This window comes from Microtus oregoni, unplaced genomic scaffold (assembly GCF_018167655.1).
Source record: "Microtus oregoni isolate MIOR12 unplaced genomic scaffold, Mior012 000045F_ref0000178, whole genome shotgun sequence".
Classification (NCBI taxonomy): domain Eukaryota; kingdom Metazoa; phylum Chordata; class Mammalia; order Rodentia; family Cricetidae; genus Microtus; species Microtus oregoni.
In genome coordinates, this window is record NW_024543219.1 from 19,253,095 (window position 1) to 19,270,015 (window position 16,921).

A 16,921-nucleotide genomic window follows, 5' to 3' on the forward strand; every position below is an offset into this window, starting at 1 on the left:
AACCCTGATGGGGGTGTGTTGACCTTGAACTCTGGTTCTCCTACCTCTACCTCCAGAGTGCTGAGATCACAGGCACCTATCACTGTTGTGGAATATTATTTGAAGATGTGTTACATTGTTTATGCTGTGGAACATTTGTTTAATGATGCAAAGATACGTTGCATTATTTTATGTTGCTTTTGTTTAACTCTGTGAAGCTGTGTTACTTTGCCTGTCTAAAACACCCCATTGGTCTAATAAAGAGCTGAACAGCCAACAGCAAGGAAGAAGAAAGGATAGTGGGGCTGGCAGGTGGAGAGAATAAATAGGAAGAGGAATCTGGGAGGAGTGGATTGACAAGACAAAGGAGGAAAAAAGAAGGGCCCAGCCACCTGACCACACAGCTAGACACAGAATAAAAAGGAAAGAAAAGATTTACAGAAATAGAGAAAGGTAAAAGACCAGAGGCAAATGGTAGATGGAATAATTTAAGTTTAAAAAAAAAAAACTGGCCAGGCTGTGGTGGTACACGTCTTTAATTCCAGCACTTGGAAGTTTGAGGCCAGCGTGGTCTACAGAGCGAGTTCCAGAACTGGCTCCATAGCTACTGAGAAACCCTGTCTCAAAAACAAAACAAAGAACTGGACACATGCGCAGCGCTCCAGGACAGCAGGAAGAGGGTGACCCTGAGTGCTGAGACCCTGCAGCGATGCTAAGCAAGTTTCTGGGCCCACGCTATCAGAAACTGGCCAAGAACTGGATCCCCACTGCCAGCATGTGGGGTGCCGTGGGTGCCGTGGGGCTGGTGTGGGCCACAGGCTGGCGTTTGATCCTGGACTGGGTACCTTACATCAACGGCAAGTTTAAGAAGGATGATTAAGAAAACCCCGTCACACTCTAGATCTCCCTGGCTCACACCTGCTTTCTCAGGAACAGCTCAGCCTCGTGAAGGATGCTGAGGAAGCTGGACACGGCCAAGTCCCGCAACTCCCGGGGAGCCTCTGTGCAGATGGACACTTGGGCTGCCTTGATGGGTGTACATTAAACCTTGTTCTCACACCTCCAAAAAAAAAAAAAAAAGAACTGACAAAATTAAGGTCGGGCATTCATAAGAAAGGATAAGATTCCATGTGATATATTTGGGAGCTGGGTGGGGCAGGCCCCAAAAGAATAAACAAAGAGTAAAGAGGGAAACCAACCAACTACACATCACCATACCCAGCCCCAGGCCCGGACTTCATGCACTCTAGGCAAGTACTCCATCAGCCGCGGTGCCTCCTCAACCCATCTTCAGGATTTTGGGATGGAGTGTTGCAAGGCTATGCCTTCCAGAGCTTTCAGTGCCATGGCTACTGCCTGCAAGAAACCCATCTACACTAGCACAAATGAGGCCTACAGTAAAGCCCACTGGAGATGGGTCCCAGTGACATTCTGGTCTTCGTCAGTGCTGGAGCCTGCTTCATACCAGCCCTTCCTAGAGGGCGAGCCAAAACATTCCCCACTCAGCTGAAAAGGGATTTAGTTTGATCTCTCTTCCTTGTGAGCTGAGAACGTCTTCATACAAGAGTTTAGGGGCCAGGCTGGCTTTAGGAGGATGCCTCTATCATTCATAAATGATTCCTTTTTTTTGGTTCCATTGTAATTGAACGTAAATAAGAGCACTGGAGCACAGAGTACAGAAGGCTCCACACAGCCCTCTCCTGTAAGACCCACCTTCCACCATTCCTGCCTGGTCTGCACACCTGCACACCTGCATCTAGACGCTCCCAGATCTAGCCCAAGTGACGGATTGCTGAGAACCTCTAAAATGGCCCTTCTCAATCTCATTTTTCCCCTCCCAGTCAAGAAAGGCCGGAATAAGTGGTGGTCATTCCAGCCTCTGAACAAAGCCACCTGACCCACCCCCGTGCCATCCCAACAAGAAGCCACTCACAAGTTTGTGAGAAAAGATTTTTTTTTCTACCCACCAAGGGCCAATATCCCATGCCTTATAAAACTTTTATGCAAATCTTTTAAACAGCCCCCAGTCTTATAAAACTTTTATGCAGATATTTTAATCTCCCCCACCATAAAAATCGCATTTACACAAAGCCCTGTTGTATTCCTGGAACTTCTCCCCCAAGTGGCCAGCGCTCCTTGCCCCTTCCCTTCATTTCCTTCACATTGCTTTCCAAATTAGCCAATCAGAAATAAATTATGAAATTGAACCTCAGCCAGTGAGGAACAACCATGCTTCTCCTTATGAATATAAGACATGTGGGCTTCTTGCTAGCCAAGTTTGGGTCATGGCACACCATTTAAAAAAATTTTTAATTAAAAAAAAAAAGCCTTACCAGTTTATTTAATTTTGCTTTATTCGGGTGTTTCTTTGTGTGACACCAAGAATATTCTTTCCCAACAAGCTGACCTTCCCTCTACTTCAGACATAGCCCCAGAGCCTACTCTACAGAATACACTCCCCCTCCATTCTCAAGACGGGGGTTCACTGTACTTCTCAGGCTGATCTCAAACTCCTAGGTTCTAGTGATTCTCCTGCCTCAGCTTCCCAAGTAACTGAGCATGCCCAGCAGCCAGATTTTATCTTAGACGCTGTTTTCGGGGGCCAGTGGCCCTCTGGATCTTTGTCCTCACCCCCAGTGCTGTTCTGATCACAAAACCCTGGGTCACACAGGAAACCTCGTGCAGCAGGGAAGTGGAAAACACCTGGGAGCTTCAGCTAACTACAAGCTCCACTCTTGTATGATGTCACTTCTGAAAGACATAATAATAAAATGGTGAATCCAGGAGTATCACATTCAAACGGGGTCATCTTAAGAATTCTGAGAAGGGTTGGTAGAGGTGGCTCAGTGGTTAAGAGCTGCTCTTCCAGAGGACTTGGGTTCAATTCCCAGCCACCATGTGGTGACTCACAACCATCTATAATAGGATCTGATACCCTCTTCTGGCATGTAGGTGTACATGCAGAACACTCAGACATAATAATACATACAAATAACTAAACAATCCTGAGAAAGGGGGAGAGAAGAGAGGGAAAGAGAGGCAGATAAACAGACAGGGGCAGGCAAGGAGGGGAAGAAGGAGTATGATGGTGCATGTTTGAAATTTAGTACTCAGAAGGCTGAGGCAGGAAGGTGGCAAGTTCCCAAGCAATCTGAATTGATAGGTTAACACTATCTCTAAAAGGAAGGAAAACAAACAAACCTGCTGTGTATCAGAGTTTTTACTGAGGGCAAGAGAGAATCCCTGCTGAGGACTAGGAACGTCCAGAGAATTCTGAGAAACGATAACACAGACGGAGGTGTTGAAGAGTGGCCATCTGGCCTTTGAGGAACGGGGAGGCCAATTCCATCAGCATCTGGACTGGATTCTAGGAGCCCAGTGTGAGCTGGCGTCCCATGGGATGACTGGGAACCCTCCAGACCCAGCTAGTACTCAGCTTCTTTCTGTCTTCTTTCATCCTTGCTCATCCTTACTCAAGGGGAAACTGACCCAGAGCCAGGAGAGATCTTACAGGAAAGTCAGCGTTCCTCTCGTCCTAAGGGTTTCCTGACATTCCAACCATACAGAACCAGAACCAGCTCTTCAAACAGTACTGAGCTCCACGTCATTGCAGACACTCAAGCAGAGACTAGATGGATGTCATGGAGATGAGCCCCTACATTGAGTGGATGTTTTCAGCTCGGGGACACTGCGGCCTCAGTTGTCCCTCTGCAGTGGATGTGAACAGCCCCTCTCACCTTCCTGGCACAGCTGTGCTCAGGGGATTTTTCCAACATGACTGGTTACATTTCAGACTATGATGACGGTACCTCCTCCCAGCCCACACACGTCCACTCTGCACAGTCTGCCTGCCTCTCCCCCATGAGGAGGAATGGGTCTGTCTTCATGCTGGTTCTCATTAATGGAGATGCTAACCATGTTCAAATAGGACATGGCAGAAGTGACACCAGATGACTTCCAAGGCTGAATTCAAAGAGCTCTCTGGGGATACTTACTTCTAGAACCCAGCCACCATGGTGTGAGAAAGGCCAAACTGACACACAGGAGTGTTCCCATGGAGAGACCTGCAGAAGTGTCCACCCCCACCCCCAGACAAGCCAAGGTCCTGACCTACATCTGGGACTCCAGGCCCCCAAAGCGAGTGGACATTAAGTCCCAACAGCAGCGCAACCAGAGCTGGCAAGAGTGTCAGTAGGGAAGCTGCCTGCAGCCAAGCCTGGTGGCCTTCATGGAACCCTTGGGGCCCACATGGTGGCTCAAAGGAGAGAGCTGATTCTATAGCTGCCCTGTGACTTCCACACACATACCATGGCACACATGTCATTATATACAGTAAATACATGTAACTTAAAAATTAAAAATCTACTCATGGTGGCTAAAACATGGAAATAGCACAAGTGCCTGCCAACAGATGAATGGGTAAACATACACACACACACACATACACAGATATACACACACACATACACACACACATACACACACATACGCACACACATACACACACACATTGGAATACTATATAGCCTTAAAAAATGAATCACAATGCATGTCGTCATGTGGACTGAATACTGCTCTTTAAGTGCACCAAGCTGTTCAAGGGAAGATAATAGCATAGTCTACTTTTCTGAGGTTTCTAGAATTGCCAAAACACAGAGGAGTAGAATGATAGCTGGGAGCTGGGGAAAGGAGGGAGCAGGGTGTAGGTATTCCAGGGTTTAGAGCTTCAGCTTTACAAAATAAAAGGAGTAATAAAGAGGCTGTTGAGGATAGCTATGGAGCATCAAATATGTTTAGTACCAAGGGGCTGTGTACTGACAAATGGTCACAGCTGGGCTAAGAAGGTGTTTCAGTCAGTACAGTGTCTGTTCCACAGACACGAGATCCACATAAGAAGGCTGGAGCACATGCCTGCTTGCCTGCTTTCCCAGGCCTGAGGATGCAGACACAGGAAGCTCCTCACAGCTCAGGCTCTTGTTTAATCAGTGAGCTCCAGCTACAGAGAGGACCTTGGCTCAAAAGAATAAGGCAGATTGCGGCAAAGGTATGTTACAGGAGGAGCGGGCGGGCCTGCTTTTCGTCCTGGCTAGCTTACACCCGAAATAATCACACAGAAATTGTATTAATTAAATTACTGCCTAGCCCATTATCTCTAGCCTATTATTGGCTAAATCTCACAACTTTATTCAACTCATTTCTAATAATCTGTATAACACCACGAGGTTGTGGCTTTCTGGGAAATATTCTAACCAGCGTCAGTCTCAGGCAGGAGCTTCATGGCATCTGCCACTCTGCCCTTCTTCCCAGCATTCAGTTCAATCCACTCCGCCTACCTAATTTCTGCCCTATCAAAAGGTCAAGGCAGTTTCTTTATTCAACCAATGAAAGCAACACATAGACAGAAGAACCTCCTACACCATTTCCCCTTTTTCTGTTTAAACATAGTAAAATTTCATATAACAAAACAGTTTTCAAGCAAGAATTACAGTTACAATATTTATATCTACTTTATCTTTTATCATAACTAAGGAAAACTATAACTATCTATTCTTCAACTCTACCAAAGACTCCAGAAGGATATAATATTACCTAAGTAAACAAGAAGTAAGCAACTTCCAAAACTCTAGAAATGACAGAGACATCTCACTACCTGGACAGTCACCCAAAGTTCTTCTGTACCATTGGGGCATCCATCTTCAGCCTACAGGCCCATAGTATTCAGCAGACATTTCCATGAAGTAGGAAATTTTAAAGACAGTTCAGTCACTTTTTTCTGTGTCCTGCAGAATGTCTCACAGACTCTTTCATGAAACAGGAACCCCAAAGGATCATCTCACTTCTAGGCAAGTTTAGCAGTCATCTCTCTGTGGGTTCTTTATGTCCAGTTTATGCATCAGTCCAGGCAAGAGCAGTTTCTTGCCCAAATGACTAACCAACTCTATAAGGAGCCTCTTCGATGCCCATCTTCCTCTTGAAGTAGATTGGTGCTGCCAGGAGCAGATGTGTCTCATTGTCATGAAAAGCCCTAAGTTATTAAAACATCTTAAATTCCATATTCTGTAGTCTTTGAAAGATATGAAGAATACCTATCTAACTGAAATGTATCTTTATATATTTAGAAAATCTAACTAACATGACTACAAGCTTGACTATTATCGATGATTATCCATTAACAATCTATATTTTCTAATTATACATTATAATTTTAAATGAACTACACAATCACAATACCTTAATCAAGATCAGTAATATGTATACATATAACAAAATTGACCTTAAATTTGTATCCATAAATCAAGATTTATACCAATGCAAATTATTCATATCTATATCAAAGGTAGAAACCAATGTCCACCTCTGTTTAGCACATCTGTGAACACAAACATGTCATATACCCCACACAGAAATTATCACAATGGCAAATTTTGTTATGTATATTTTTCCATATTTTAAAACAACTGAAAATAAGCAGATAAGTCAGGTGGTGATGGCACATGCTTTTAATCTCTGCACTTGGGAGGCAGAGGCAGATGGATCTGTGAATTCAAGGCCAGCCTGGTCTACAGAGTAAGTTCCAGGAGCCTGTCTCAAAAACAAAAAAAGAAAAAAAAGAAAGAAAATAAGCAAATGAAGACTTTCCCAGATGATCCCAGGCCCGTCCATGGAGTTTCTCCTGGTCTCTAATTTGGTCCAAGTGAGACCTCAAAAACAAAACAATCTACTATGTTCTGTCTAAATTTCCAACTCATAGGACCTGTGACCCAGTAAATGTCTCGGGGGGGGGGGTGTGCTTGTGAAGGTCAGAGGTAGTGTGAGGTGTCTTCCTCAATACTTTCCTGCTTTATTTTTGAAACAGTCTCTCACTGAGCCTGGGACTTACCAGTCAGCTAGATCCAATAGCCCAAGAGACCCTGGGACCTCCCTGTCTCTAGTAGTAAGGTTATAGGAACACCCCACTGTGCCCAGATTTTCTTGTGGGTGTTGGGGATCAAACTCAGGTCCCCATAGTTACACAACAAACACTCTACTGATTTACCACCACACCCCACCCCATCCCGTGAACTGGTTTAAAACAGCTTCCTGTGCAGCATTGGCCATGGAACAAGTTTGAGCAAGATGGCCAGGCCACTGTCAGAGGTCTGTGTCACAATGCAGACATAGGGCTGGGGCCCACCAGTGGCCGAATTGCCCTCCACTGGGTCCCCTGGGTTGGCCTTTACCCCTCCAGGATGGCTTCTTCTCCTGTCATAGTCTATCCTAAGTTGAAATCCAGGCCTTGCCTCTAGATAATAGTCCCTGTTTCTGGCCCTTTTAGGCTCACAAACCTTCTCTTGTTCACGAGGTAGAAGAATTAAGGGTATGAGACCTATGCCAACAGGTAAGAAGTATCCCTGAGGTCCTCCTTTCAGATCCCTGAGCCCATCTGTCACTCTTTATCCCCCATGGAAACTCACATAGGAGCAGACTTGAGGACAACTAGGGCGAGTGCTTGAGCAGGGTGCTAAGGACAAACACAGACCAGGCACTAGGCTAGCCGCACAGTTCCCGCTGTCCAGGCACTCAGCTAGCCACACAGTTTCCTGCTGTTCCCAGTTCAGATATAGCACATAGAAAATCTGGGTCCCTGGAAGTAAGAAACATATTTTATATAAGCAATATTTCTGTATGTGGTGCTCATGTAGACCCCGCCCTTGCAGTCAAAACCTGAAAACGTCCCCCCATCCTAATCCAACTCTCTGCTGAAAAGTGTCCTGTTATCATAGGGACTCACGTCAGCCATTTCTCTAAGCAGAAACATTTAGACCACTCACAACACAGAAGTCAAGTTTCAGCACTCAACCAATGCTGATGGAAACGAGGCCAGTTCGTTGCTGTCACACTGTGGGAACTAATAGTTTGAGTATTCCCCAGAGAATAGAAGACAGCGTGGCACTCTGGAACACACAGCCTTACTAGTGAGCCTCCCCATCTTCTCATAGCTCTGGAGTCCAAAATCCAGACACACTCACACAAACTGGGCACTTCCTACGTGTCAGCCAGTGCCCAGCATCTGATGGGCCTTGAGGAGGCATGAGGGAGAAAGATCTTGTCCATCTTGATCAGCACTGTCATTATCCCAAGAATGGTGTGTGGCAGATATGTTGATGGAGACCCAACTCCTTCCTAGTTTCTTCTGCCCAGTATTGAATGGGAACACTGATCAGACCTCAGCTAGAGCTACCACACTGGAAACTTTTGTATAAGAAACAATTCTGACTTATACACACCGTGCTTTAAACACATCATTCTCTTGAGGCAATCTTCTGTGGGGCACATTTACTAGTGTTTGGATCTAACGCTTCCGTACTGTGGTGGTTTGAGTGAGAATGGCCCCCAAAGGCACATATATTTGAATGCTTGTTCCCAGTTGGTGGAACTATCTGGGAAGGATTAGGAGGTGTGGTCTTATTGGAGGAGGTGTGTCACTGGGGTGGGCTTTGAGGTTCTAAAATGCCAGCCATTCCCAGTCAGCTCTCTTTCTCTGCCTCATGTTTGTGAACCAGATGTAAACTCTCAGCTACTGCTCCAACCCCATGTCTGTATGTCTGCTGCCATGTTCTCAGCTGCTCTAGCGCCATGTCTGTGTGCCTGCTGCCATGATCTCAGTTACTGCTCCAGTACCATGTCTGTGTGCCTGCTGCCATGATCTCAGTTACTGCTCCAGCACCATGTCTGTGTGCCTGCCGCCATGCTCTTAGTCATGATGATCATAGACTTATCCTGATACTGTAATCAAGTCCTTAATAAACTCTTTCTTCTAGAAGCTACCTTGATCATGGTGTCTCTTCACAGTAAGAGAAAAGTAACTAAAACAGCACTCAGACTGACTCACACATGTCGCTGGTGCTAGGATATCTGGCCATCTTCATATCTGCAGTGCAGTTACCCTTTCCTTGCTTGGCATCCCCTCTTCTTTCCTCTTGGTGGGGCAGATGGACCCATGAGACCCATCCATTGCTTCATCTTCTCAGTGTCAATGGCTCGAGGTGAAACATGCATCCCAGTGTGGACAACTAGTGTCCTTTCCCTGGGTGTCTTTAGCTAAGTTCAAGGATGAATCTAAGTGATGGGCATGGATATGAGGACAGTCTTTGGCTCTGAGCCCTTAATTTGGGAGGGGCAGTTACCAAAAGTTGACACAGACCAGTACAAGAAGGGAAGAGGGTGTGAGTGCTGGCCATATGGAGGAGGCCACTCATTCTCTCTGCCAAGTCATTCAACCTTCTCTCAGAGGTCCAAAAAGTACCATCAAGTCTGGCTCCTGCTAAGTGGTGGGAGGAGAGTCAGCAACAAGAGTAGGAGGTTCCAAAAGGAAGTGTAATTAAGACTATGGAATAAGGGGGTGATTTGGAGGAGAAAAACACTAGAAAAAGTCCCGAGAGAGGAAAGGATATGTAGCAAAAATGATGAGTCTGCCTCCCAGGGTGGGCAAACAGAAACCACTGGTGGATGAGGAAAAGAGAACCCTCGGTATTTGTTCAGATATTGGAGCTGCCCAGAGTGGAGTGAGGCATGAAAGCAGAGCACTGAGCCAGAGAGCTACAGCATAGAAGGTAGAAGCCAAGTGACTGCCACCCCATACATAATCACTACAAGAAACAGAAAGAGGAGACAGGCTCTTCTGTGAAGAATGGCACTTCTGACCACTTACAGGATGGAAGTAGGGAGTCCCATGAACCTGTTCAATATCCTTCCAGCAATCTGCTTGAAGAACCCAGGGTCATGTTCCTTCAGCTGGAGCCTCCATATCAGAGGACATGTGATGCCATCATTAACACCTTGTCATAAGGTTAAGGAACAAAGAGTTGCAATAGCTGCTGGGGACATAGCAAGTTAGAAAACACAGCTGCCCTGAACTACCAAACTGTAAAAGGTAGCACTCGGGTGGCAAAGACAGTTGGATCTTTGTGAGTTGGAGGCCAGCCTGGTCTACAAGAGCTAGTTCCAGGACAGGCACCAAAGCTACAGAGAAATCCTGTCTTGAAAAACAAAACAAAAAACAAACAAACAAACAAAAAAGTCAGGTGGACCTGCCTATGCCCTGGCCCCTGTAAAGGGCTCTGGCAGATGGGAATGAGCTAGGAGACACCACTACAGACAATATAGAAAGGGAATGGCACTGATCTTGGCAAAGGATTGGGCACTTCTTCCATGTCAGCCAGTGTCCAGTGTCTGATGAGACCTGAGACAGCATGAAGGAAACAATCTTATCCATCTATCTCTATCGCCATTGTCACCATACCTAGAATGTACGAGACAGCCATGTTGATTGATCTCTCACTCAGCAAGTACTGTTTCCAGGTTGAGTGCTGAGTGTAGCCTCCAATGTTACCTAAAAATTGGGATTTCTTTTCTCTTGCTTTAACTGTATTATGTTTTAAAACAGCCATCCATTACCCTGGATAATAATGATTATAATTTTTAAGTTCATCTAAATAGAAGAATAGACCTGTCCCTTAGTTCCCCATGACTATGGAAACTCCTGGTGTAGCCTATAACACAGACAACCAGACTGAAGGCAGAGGACCCAGATGAAACCTTTCAGGATTAGTTCTACACACCCACCCATTGAAAGAACAGAGATGGTCAAGCCCAGCCCCAAGTCCTCACTCAGTCCTGCCAGTCCCACCCACAGGCCAAGAACCGTGGAAGAATGTTCTGGAGCTGGATAGAGGTTCTGTTCCACTCTTTCTGTCCCCTCCTGGCTGTCACTTTCCTAGTCTCCTTCCCCACCCTTAGCCTGTTCCCTGCACAGGCTTCTTTCTTACCATTCCAGGCTCTACAGACACACTAATTCCTACAGCATGAAAAGTAACTCTACAGAATAAAGATGTCAGCCCTCTGATGAGCAGGTTGGCAGAGGGATGTCAGAGATCCCTGGGCAAGGGTTGGGCAGCCTTTCAAAAAACTTATTTCTCTCCCCACTCCTGTCCTCGTTCCCTTCTCCTTGTCCCCCAACTCCCTGGCCCCCCTCTTTGCTTACTTATTGGAGGAGTAATAAATATCGGGCCGACAGGCCCTTCTCACAGTTACAAAGCTACCTGTAAGGGAGTTCAATAATTAGCAGGCTTGAAGATGATATATGGCTTCCATTACCCTTTGGGACTGGAGACTAAACGAGGACAGAGCTAATTGCCGTGCAAAGCAGTTTGGCATGAATGAGGAAAATGCAGACCCTGTCTCCTGCCAAAAAAAAAAAAAGCCCTATTGCTGTTCTGCTCTCCAAGCTGGTCTCTGCCGCAGGAGTTCACTGGGTGTCCATAAATCATGGGCTGCTTACAGCTGAAGCTGCCCCGAGTCGTCAGCGGCTGGTCGCTGAGTGACAGATCCCAGCCGAGCGAATTAGAGTTTCAACTCGCTCCTTTCTTCTCCTGCTCCTCCTTGTCACACTGACCAGAAAATTAAACCCAGACTCCTCCAAAAGGGTGGCAGAGGCCCAGGATAGGCTGGGGGTTGTGAACTTGGGTTGTTTCCCCTATTTTCCATGTCCAGCTGCCTGTTCCCCACACACGGCTCTCCTCACAAACATGCTCTGCTCCCCAAAGCCAGAGGACTAAGGGGCCTACTGGCCCTGCTCCGGAATGCTCCAGGCTGGGCATTTGTCCTTGGCTTGTCATGTAGATAAATGTGGTCTCCCCTCTGACCTACATCTCTCCTTCTCCCCCCACCACCCTCGCAGGAACTTCTTTACTTCTCTTAAAGGAGAAGGACAGACACTAGCCACGTGTGTTTTCAGCTGACCGCTGCAGGAGTCACCTGGGGAAGCCCCCTAGGATAGAGGACACCTCAGGGAAGGCTTTCTTCTCCCTCCTTCACACCCAGCCCTGAGGCATTCCTCAAGGAGCCCTGACTCAGAGGGTCCAGGGTGGGATCCACAGTGGACATGCAAAGCCCTAGGTTGTTCCCATCTGCCATGTAGCATGGAGACCAGTAAAGTCCTCCCGGCAGGTAGACATCCCCTTCACACTTCATTTAAACCTCAAGATTTCACGATGCAAACTGTCTTCTGGCAGGGAGAGTACCAGAGCGCTGAAAATCCTGCAGTCTGACAGCTAGACCTAGAGGGGTATGTGGTAGGTTGTCAACTTGACAGGATCTGAAATCACCTGGGAGACAAGCCTGTGGGCGAGTGCATGGAGGATTGTCTAGAATCACCCTGGAGACAAGCCTATGGGCGAGCCCATGAGGGATTGTCTAGAATCACCTGGGAAACAAGCCTGTGGATGAGCCCAGGAGGGATTTCTAGAATCACCTGGGAGACAAGCCTGTGGGCGAGTGCATGGAGGATTGTCTAGACTCACCCTGGAGACAAGCCTGTGGATGAGCCCAGGAGGGATTGTCTAGAATCACCTGGGAGACAAGCCTATGGGTGAGCCCATGAGGGATTGTCTAGAATCACCTGGGAGACAAGCCTGTGGCTAAGCCCATGAGGGATTTTCTAGGTTAAATTCATGGATGCAGAAAAACCCACCCTAAATGTAGGCTACACTATTCCATTGGGCCCTCCTGGACAGCATGAAAAGGAGAAATCTGAGCATATGCACCCATCTCTCTCTGCTTCCAGGATGTGGGAACCGTGTGGCTGCTGCCTCAAGCTCCGGCTGCTGTGGTGTTCCCTCCCTGATGGGCTGTACCTTCGAAGCCAAAATAAACCATTCATGCCTTACATGCTTTTTGTTGGGTACTCACAGCAAGAAAAGAGCTAACACAGGGGGACAGTTCCATGGGACTCGCAGAGGAAAGGGAGCTGACTCCAGTACCAGCTACTTCCTATTCGCATTGTACATGTCTTATCCCATTGCCTTCCACCAACCCCAACCCCATGAGTAGCCATCATCACTGCTTCCATTGGGTAGCCAAGGAAAAGGAGACTCACAAGGTTAAGTCATACAAAGTCATAATGTCAGAGACAAAGGCCAAGTTGGGAGTCTACTCCAATAAGTTCCCACATTCTTTATGCATGCTCCTGAGAATAAAAAGCAGCTCTATATACCTTGACCTACACATAGATGACCTGTTACCCCAACATTATTATGAATGGAGTGTCCATCCACTCTCAAGTCTTGCTAGTCTGGGTGATAAAATACAGTGTCACCATCTCAAGCATTTGGTTCCACATGTCCCCAGCCTCCTCCCTCCACTCGGGCTGAGCAGGTCCTGGAAGGAACCAAGATCTTGCTCATCTCAACATCCTCAGACTTGAAATATATAGGCCTGTTTCTTCCCTCAGCCAATCACCATTCAGCTCTCAGGACTCACAGAAATGCCAGTCTGCCTTCAGCTACCTCCATGAACCTTAAGCTGGCTCCTTCCTTCAGTCTACCACACCAACACTGTGATTTATCTTTGCAGATTCACCACTTGTGATAGATAACATGCTCAGCTGCCTAATATCTGTTCTCCCAGTGGACTGTGAAGACCGCAGCCACTGTGTCTGCAGGCCTGCCTTGGAGCTGTGCCCATAGTATGTGATATATGAATGAGTGACTTCTCTCACAAATGCACGTCTTGACACCCACATGTACTCCAGGATATCAAAGGCCGCACAATCATCAGAAGGGGAGAGAATTCCATTCTGGAACAAGCTGAGCTTCCCCACAGTATCGCAGACCACTGAGCTTCCCATCAGAGAATCTCAGAAGCTGTGTCGGGAAAGGATAACTGTGGGATGTGGGACATGACACAGTAAGGCCCTCTCCAGCCTGCTTCTCATCACCACAAATGGGAGATCAGGCATATACCATTTTGAGCTCCAAGCCAGTCATACAACCACAGTGAACTCTCCTCTGCAGGCACCCTATTTCCCACAAATGAACCCTTAGGGATGGATATACACAACTGAACGAACCCCTACTCTTCACTGTTGTTTACATTTACTCTGTATGTTTGAGTACATGTACCATAGCATGCATGTGGAGGTCAGAGAACAGCTTCCGGGAGAGGGTTTCAGTGAAGGAACTCAGTTCATAGGATTTGCAGCAAGTGCCTTTACCTCATGGACCCTGTTGTTCTTGAGACAGGGTCTCACTCTATAGCCCAGGCTTGCCTGGAACTTACTATGTAGACCAGGCTTACCTCAGACTCACAGCAATCTTCTTGCCTCGTCCTCCCAGTGGTGGGATAATAGGCGTGAGCTAAAACACCATGTTGTTTTGTTCGTTTGATTGGTTTGGTTTGGTTTGATTCGGGGTCTGCACAAGTTCTGGAATTCTTGGAGTTACTTATCCATCTTGACAAAGTGTTGTACCTAGGCGGCGGTGCACTCCTTTAGTCCCAGTACTCGGGAGGCCGAGGCAGGCAGATTTCTGAGTTCAAGGCCAGCATGGTCTGCAGAGTGAGTTCTAGGATTTACAGGCTACACAGAGAAACTCTATCTCAAAAACAAACAAACAAAAAGAAAGAAATAAAGAAAGAAAATTTTGAATCAAATTTAATTTGGTTTAACTTCTTAAAAACCCACCCCTTGAAGATAGGGAGATAGGTCAGTCAGAAAAGTGTTGACTTATAAACATTATGACCTGAGCTGGATTCCCAGCACCCACTTAAAAAGGCAGGTATGGTTGGGTGTGCTTGTAACCCCAGTGCTGGGGAGATAGACACAGGACAATCAACCAACCTGGCCAAATCAGCAAGTCCTACTCACACCATTGAGAGACAGTCTAAGGTTAGCCTCTGGCCTCCACTAGACACCATTGAGAGACAGTCTGAGGTTAGCCTCTGGCCTCCACTAGCATGTACACATACATACTTGTATGCTTGTTCATCCATTTATATACACAGTAAAGTAAATATAAACTTGCCCCTATCTTGCAATAGAAATATACATATAAGCAATAGACTTATATAGTGTACATATACATATATGTATAAGTATGTATGTATATATATATTCCTACAAAACTCACAGGTAGAAATTCTTTTTTGTTGTTGGGGGATAATGCTTTACTACACTGTAAAGATAGGTCACTCTTACTGGTTTAATAAATTGCTGATTGGCTAGTAGCCAGGCATGAAGTATAGGCAAGGTGACCAGACTAAGAAAATTCTGGGAAGAAGAAAGGCAGAGACATTGTCACAAGCCAGATGCAGAGGAAACAAGATAAGAATGCCTTACTGAGAAAAGGCACCAAGCCATGTAGCTAAACATAGACAAAAATTATGGGTTAATTTGAGTTGTAAGAGCTAGTTAAAAAGGCCAAATAGTTCATAAGCCTCTGTGTGTTTCTTTGGGACTGAATAGCTGCAGTACCCAGTGGAACAGAAATTTCCATCTACATTTTTTTTGGTTTTTCAAGATAGGATTTCTCTGTGTAGCAGCTCTAGCTGTCCTGGAACTCACTTTGTATACCAGGATGGCCTTGAACTCACTGAGATCCACCTGCCTCTGCCTCCCAATTGCTGGGATTAAAGGAGTACACCACCACACTCAGTCATGGATTGAAATTCTAATCCCAAAGTTTATGAAAATGATGTAATTTGGGAAGTAGAACCCTCATAAAAGAGGCTTCACTGAGACCCATTGCCTCTTTAACCACATGAAGTTCTAAGAAGATGGATGTTCAAGAGAGTGGCACCTCAGCAGCAACACAAGTCTGCCATCACCTTGACCTTGGATGGTGAGAGATGAAATTCCTATTATTGATAAGCCCTCTTGTCTATTCATATTCATTACAACAACCTGAGTGCACTAAGACACAGCATGCCCAGGTGTTGTGAAATGCTTCACAGAGGTGTCAGTGTACCACTGGCCACCTTCAGACAGACATCCAGAGGTGTCAATGTACCACTGTCCACCTTCAGACAGACATCCAGAGGTGTCAGTGTACCACTGTCCACCTTCAGACAGACATCCAGAGGTGTCAATGTACCACTGTCCACCTTCAGACAGACATCCAGAGGTGTCAGTGTACCACTGTCCACCTTCAGACAGACATCCAGAGGTGTCAGTGTACCACTGTCCACCTTCAGACAGACATCCAGAGGTGTCAGTGTACCACTGTCCACCTTCGGACAGACATCCAGAGGTGTCAATGTACCACTGTCCACCTTCAGACAGACATCCAGAGGTGTCAATGTACCACTGTCCACCTTCAGACAGACATCCAGAGGTGTCAGTGTACCACTGTCCACCTTAAGACAGACATCCAGAGGTGTCAATGTACCACTGTCCACCTTCAGACAGACATCCAGAGGTGTCAATGTACCACTGTCCACCTTCAGACAGACATCCAGAGGTGTCACTGTACCACTGTCCACCTTCGGACAGACAAAGGCGTCAGACTGGGCTAGGCACTCTGGAGGGAGTCTGAACAATGTCTGCATCTGCCCAATTCCTAGCAGTGAGTGAAGGGTGCCGTAGTGGGGAAAAGGTCAATGCAGACTCTCTCAAAGACCTTGGGAGGACTCACTTTTAGAATATTAAGCAAGCCAGATGTGGTGCTGCAAGCCTTTAACTCTAGGCAGAGGCAGGCAGATCTCTGAGTTCAAGGCTAGCCTGCTTTATAAAGTGAGTTCCTAAACAGCCAGGGTTGTTCTATAGAGAAACCCTGTTTTTAAAAAATCAAATAAAAATAAAGATAACACTAGGCTATATTCCTTGGAAGCCTGGTTTAAGCCTAGCCCCCTCCCATGCTAAATGGGACAGTATGGAAGCAAACCAAGTTCAACAATAAGATTCCTTTGCCCCTATCTGATGGAGGAAAGTCATTGGTTAATTAATAAAGAAACTGCTTGGCCTGATAGGTTAGAACATAGGTGGGTGGAGTAAACAGAACAGAATGCTGGGAGGAAGAGGAAGTGAGCTCAGACGCCATGCCGCTGCTCTCCAGGGCAAATGCGATGGAGCTCCGACCCAAGATGGACATAGGCTAGAATCTCCCTGGTAAGTCACCACCTCGTGGTG

At 46.4% G+C, this 16,921-nt stretch overlaps 1 protein-coding gene across 1 annotated transcript; it reads left to right on the forward strand.

Moving 5' to 3' along the window:
* Positions 1-688: 688 nt before the first annotated feature.
* On the forward strand, positions 689-859 carry LOC121434846 (cytochrome b-c1 complex subunit 10-like). Its single transcript, XM_041633807.1, has one exon. It carries the CDS (start codon positions 689-691, stop codon positions 857-859), a length of 171 nt encoding a protein of 56 aa, XP_041489741.1.
* The last annotated feature ends 16,062 nt before the right edge of the window (positions 860-16,921 follow it).

Excerpts from the sequence above, each read along its gene's own strand:
- LOC121434846 (XM_041633807.1), top strand. The coding sequence starts at position 689 with ATGCTAAGCAAGTTTCTGGGCCCACGCTATCAGAAACTGGCCAAGAAC.